Source organism: Oncorhynchus masou, chromosome 18 (assembly GCF_036934945.1).
Source record: "Oncorhynchus masou masou isolate Uvic2021 chromosome 18, UVic_Omas_1.1, whole genome shotgun sequence".
NCBI lineage: Eukaryota > Metazoa > Chordata > Actinopteri > Salmoniformes > Salmonidae > Oncorhynchus > Oncorhynchus masou.
In genome coordinates, this window is record NC_088229.1 from 39,068,110 (window position 1) to 39,074,109 (window position 6,000).

Genomic DNA, 6,000 nt, shown 5'->3' on the forward strand with positions numbered 1-6,000 from the left:
GAGAACACTAAACATGATGACAGACTAACCAGGGAGAACACTAAACATGATGACAGACTAACCAGGGAGAACACTAAACATGATGACAGACTAACCAGGGAGAACACTAAACATGATGACAGACTAACCAGGGAGAACACTAAACATAATGACAGACTAACCATTGAGAACACTAAACATAATGACAGACTAACCATGGAGAACACTAAACATGATGACAGACTAACCATGGAGAACACTAAACATGATGACAGACTAACCAGGGAGAACACTAAACATGATGACAGACTAACCAGGGAGAACACTAAACATGATGACAGACTAACCAGGGAGAACACTAAACATGATGACAGACTAACCAGGGGGAACACTAAACATGATGACAGACTAACCAGGGAGAACACTATACATGATGACAGACTAACCAGGGAAGTGAACTAGGCAGTGGATAAAAGCTAAGACAACAGAGAATCTGGGTAAGCCTGTCTGAAGAGGTGTGTCTTTGGTGTAAACATATGGGTGTGTAGGGGTGCAAGTGTAGGGGTACGTGAGGTCGGTGGGTGCCAATAAATAAGGTATGTGGGTGTTTTGTAGGTGAGCATGAGCAATTTGAAGATGGTCCTGTATTGAATTGGGAGCCAGTGGGGGTGATATGGTCTCAGGGTCTGGTGTGTGTGTATGAGGAATAGTCCAGCTGAATTTTGAATGTGTTGAAGTCTGTCCAGTGTTTTAGTGGGGAGTCCATAGAGAATGGTGTTGCAGTAGTTCAGGCGTAAGAAAACAATGGTGTGAATGAGGGTTTTAACATTGGGGTCAGTGAGAGAGGGTCCGAGTTGTGAGATGTTTTTGAGGTGGAAGAAGGCTGACTTAGTGATGTTTCGGATGTGGAGTACAAATGCCAGAGTGGGGTCAAATGTAACATCAAGGTTGCTGACTGTGGAGTTGGATTGGATGGTGAAGCCTTCGATTTCCATTTTGAGCTCACCCAGTTTCTTGATGAGAGAGTTGGGGCCCATGAGTTTTGTCGTCATTTAGTTTTTTAAGGTTTTCACCTCACAGAGATAGTCAACAACACAGGGGGGTTGTGGAGTGGTGGTGTTTTTTGTGGATGTAGATGTATGTCTTCATAACAGTGAAATAGAGTATTCAAATACTAAACAGTAATGGACCTAACACTGAGCCTTGTGGGACAACTTGTGATAGACCCTTGTTCTGATCATCTGTTTCCTCAAGGATCTTCGGCTTCCCAGTCCACTACACAGATGTGTCAAACATGGGTCGCGGTGCCAGGCAGAAGCTGCTGGGCAGATCCTGGAGCGTGCCCGTCATCAGACACCTGTTTGCCCCACTGAAGGACTACTTTGCATGTGAATAATTCCCTCCCTGATCCATCACTCTATCCATTCCACACCTCACCTTGACCTTCTCCAATCATGAGGCTGTGTAGGTAATGGTAGAGGAGGGCCCCTTCTGGAAGAGCAGGAGGACACAAGACTGGGCAAGTACAAATGGTGACTATGCTCTCACCCCTCTCCGTTCAGCCTAGGTGTTTTCATCCAACACACTTGAAAAATACCCTACAATCAAGGAGCCAATCCTGCTTCTACTGAGCGAAACCAGCCCTGCAATTGGGGAATAATTTGAGGGTCTGGCTCCTGTATCCTTTCCTGTAGCAAAAGGCTGGGCTGAGTGTGACATGGAAAACACCACTGATCGTCAATCAGAAGTGCCAATGCCAAGTTAGACCATCTTGTTGTCCCCTGGTAGCCAAAGTGTTATTATAGGGTTTTAAGGTTTTAAACACTGCTTTTATTTTATTTTTTACTAATGACTTCCCCTTATGTTGTCTTTGACTGGTTTTGTTGTGATCACCATTTTGTTTTGTTGGTCAAACTTATTTTGATACCACGCTGATTTATATAAATTCTTAAATTGATATAGATCTCTTTATGAATGAGTAGAAATGTTGTTGTTTTTTTCATATTTTCGTTTTTCATTTTTATGTCAACATAGTCAGAGTTGGGAAATATACATGTTCTTCTCCCAAATGCCAATGCGACTGAAGAAGAATCCGTTCTCAGCCATATCCAAAAAGATGTATTTTTTAAATACTGTAAAATCAATGCAAAGACAGACATGTAAAGACATCTCAATATTGGACATTTTGACATTTGTCTATGGTATCCATCTTTTTTTAACTGGAAGTTTGTTTTTTTGCTTTCACCAAAAATAAGTGGGCATTACCTCATCATACAGGGCATCTATATATATATATTTTAAACTTGGTCATCTGTGCAAAAACAACAACAAAAACATTTGACACTTATTTTTTTAGTCACTGGAATGTTTTATAGAACTTTTATACTTCATTGCTATACTGTATATTTACAAATGTTTACAGGATTTAACAGTATTTGATTGGACTGGGAGTTTGACTGTCCTAATGTCATCTTAAATTGATATTTTTTAAATCTGTGAATTTCAGCAGTTGATAACCCCCAGTATGCCTCACCTCACATTAAAGTACTCTGGACTTCAGATTGAAGTACAATATACACTTTTTGCTACTCATTTTGGCTACATTTCTAGCCCATTTTTGTTTTGGTAATTGAATGTGTACAGTTTGCTATTCAGTTTTTTAAATACTGGACATTTAACAGATTTTACATATCATATGTGCACAGTGGAGACCTGCCAGTTATTTGTTTTTGAGTTGTCTGTACTCACTGAGTACTACTCAATAATACTCACTCATTCAGGGTGCCTTTTATGAGTATGTTCAAAGAGCTACTTCAGTTACACACTGATTGTATGTCCATGACATAACCAGCAGTTGCTTTACTTCAAAGGTTATTTTTTACTAAGATGCCAAAATACATAAATCGTTTACATGCTTCATCACTACTGTATCCTTTTAAGTTTGTTGAATGTCATGCTTATGATTTTGAGTATTCTAAATGTTTTTTTTTTTAATATAATTTTATGACTGTACCTTTAAAATGTTTAGTTTTATATACTCGGATATTCTGCTTACTTGCAACAGTATCTGAAATAGTAGCACAACATACTGTATATAAGGCTTGCTTCACATTTATCATTTTATAGAGCATTTTAGAACATGATATTAATCAATAGGATTGTTTTTATTGTCAGTGGATGTTAGATTCGCAACATCGACAAATGTTAGATGTGTTTGATCTATCTTTTGTGAAAAAATACTTTCTCCAATAATACTGTACTTTCATTGTGCTTTCAACATTTTTTTTCATTAACCTTTTTATTTCAACACTTGTGATTTGAAGTGCAAGCAATTCAAAAAGACCAGTCTGCAATTTTTGTACTAATTGTGCACTTTTTGAAAAAGCAGCAAGAAAGTATTTCTGTACTCGTATATGTTACTTTTATTCAATAAAAAGCCTTCATTCTAAGCTGACATACGGAATTGTTTTAAGAAGGTCATACCGTGGATCATTTAGCTATTTGTTTTTTAATTTTAAGACCCCTTTAGGCATCAAAAAATATGTACAAAAATGTGATATAATATTGAATTTGGCCTTTACTACTACAGCTCATAGAAATGCATTGAATAACACATTCATAAATGTTTAAGTCTCTGCCTTAGATCTAGGAAATGTAAGAAAATGTGTATATATATATTTATATATACAGTTGAAGTCGGAAGTTTACATAAACCTTAGCCAAATACATTTAAACTTGTTTTTAACAAATAAAAAGGTCAGTTAGGAACACCACTTTATTTTAAGAATGTGAAATGTCAGAATAATAGTAGAGAGAATGACTTACTTAAGCTTATATTTCTTTAATAACATTCCCTGTGGGTCAGCAGTTTACATACACTCAATTAGTTTTTTGTCCATTTGGAAGACCCATTTGCGACCAAGCTTTAACTTCCTGACTGACGTCTTGAGATGTTGCTTCATTATATCCACACCATTTTCCATACTCATGATGCCATCTATTTTGTGAAGTGCACCAGTCCCTCCTGCAGCAAAGCAGCCCCACAACATGATGCTGCCACCCCCATGCTTCATGGTTGGGATGGTGCTCTTTGGCTTGCAAGCCTCCCCCTTTTCCTCTAAACATAACAATGGTCATTATGGCCAAACAGTTCTATTTCTGTTTCATCAGACCAGAGGACATTTCTCCAAAAAGTACCATCTTTGTCCCCATGTGCAGCTGCAAACCGTAGTCTGGCTTTTTTATGGCGGTTTTGGAGCAGTGGCTTCTTCCTTGCTGAGCAGCCTTTCAGGTTATGTCAATATAGGACTCGTTTTACTGTGGATATAGATATTTTTGTACCTGTTTCCTCCAGCATCTTCACAAGGTCCTTTGCTGCTGTTCTGGAATTGATTTGCACTTTTCGCACCAAAGTATGTTCATCTCTAGGAGACAGAACGTGTCTCCTTCCTGAGCGGTATGACGGCTGTGTGGTCCCATGGTGTTTATACTTGCGTACTATTGTTTGAACAGATTAACATGGTACCTTCAGGCATTTGGAATTTGCTCACAATGATGAACCAGACTTGTGGAAGTCTTGGCTGATTTCTTTTGATTTTCTCATCATGTCAAGCAAAGAGGCACTGAGTTTGAAGGTAGGCCATGAAATACATCCAAAGGTACACCTCCAATTGACTCAAATGGCTTCTAAAGCCATGACATAATTTTCTGGAATTTCCCAAGCTGTTTAAAGGCACAGTCAACTTACTGTATGTAAACTTCTGACCAATTGGAATTGTGAAACAGTGAATTATAAGTGAAATAATCTCTGTAAACAATTGTTGGAAAAATTACTTGTCTCATGCAGAAAGTAGATGTCCTAACTGACTTGCCAAAACTATAGTTTGTTTACAAGAAATTTGTGGAGTGGTTGAAAAACGAGTTTTAATGACTCCAACCTAAGTGTATGTAAACGTCCGACTTCAACTGTATATATATACATCGCAATCGCAATCTCTATTGAGACATATTGCAGACTTGTTGAAAAATATGTTAGTAATCTCCTTAAGAACAAACAGGAGTACATATCTTTCCATAATTTACCTAAGGATGAAATATAAACTTTGCTTGATTTACATTCCGATATGTCAGTCCTTACCTGTCCTGGTGATAAGGGTGGGTCAGTTGTACCCATGGATTGGATAGCTTATGTAAATGAGGGGCATAGACAACTGCTTGACAACACCTTTTACAAGAAACTCCAAAGTGACCCCACTTCCCAATTTCAGAACACAATCTTTCCTGTCCTAGATGGGTGTTTAAATTCTGGTCAGATTACCAAAAAAGAACACAACTTTTTGCCTATTAAACACCCTAAAATTGCCACATTATATACTTTGCAGAAATTACACAAGAATGGTACAAAACCTCCAGTGCGCCCTATTGTATCAAATCAAATTGTATTGGTCACATACACATGGTTAGCTGATGTTATTGCGAGTGTTGTGAAATGCTTGATGGGCATTATAGACTTTTGTTTACTTTTTTATTAGACCAGTCGCAGAACAGCTCCCCTCCTTTGTAAAGGACAGCAGCAGTATGATCTCTATCATTGAATATCTTGATCCTCTCCCTGATAATACTTTGTTATTACTTTTCATGTTGAGTCGTTATACACACATATTCTACACGAGGGCGGTATTGAAGCCATGGAACATTTTCTTCTGCAACGTGACCCTAATAAATTACCTTCCAGTGCATACATTATTGGCTGAAATAGTACTCACACACAACTATTTCATGTTCCTAAACGATTACTTTATTCAGACGAAGGGTAGTGCTATGGGATGCCCTATGGCTCCTAACTATGCTAATTTGTATGTGGGTTACATGGAGAAACAGTCAATTCTCAATCCTATCAAAAATGTTTTCTTGCCTAACATAATTATTTGGAAACGGTACATTGATGATATTTTTGTTCTATGGAGGGGTGATGCAAAACAGCTCCAGGCGTTCCATGCTTTTCTTAACTCTCGTTCTGAG

At 38.0% G+C, this 6,000-nt stretch overlaps 1 protein-coding gene across 5 annotated transcripts in view; it reads left to right on the forward strand.

Annotated features, from left to right (window-relative positions):
* Positions 1 to 3,433, forward strand: part of LOC135504557 (DNA (cytosine-5)-methyltransferase 3B-like) — a 58,543-nt gene extending 55,110 nt beyond the window's left edge. For all 5 annotated transcript variants that reach the window (XM_064923261.1, XM_064923259.1, XM_064923260.1 and 2 more), the window contains exon 22: positions 1,234 to 3,433. In XM_064923261.1, the coding sequence (XP_064779333.1) occupies positions 1,234 to 1,375 (142 nt within the window). In that variant the 3' untranslated portion in view covers positions 1,376 to 3,433. The remainder of the gene's footprint in view (positions 1 to 1,233) is intronic.
* The last annotated feature ends 2,567 nt before the right edge of the window (positions 3,434 to 6,000 follow it).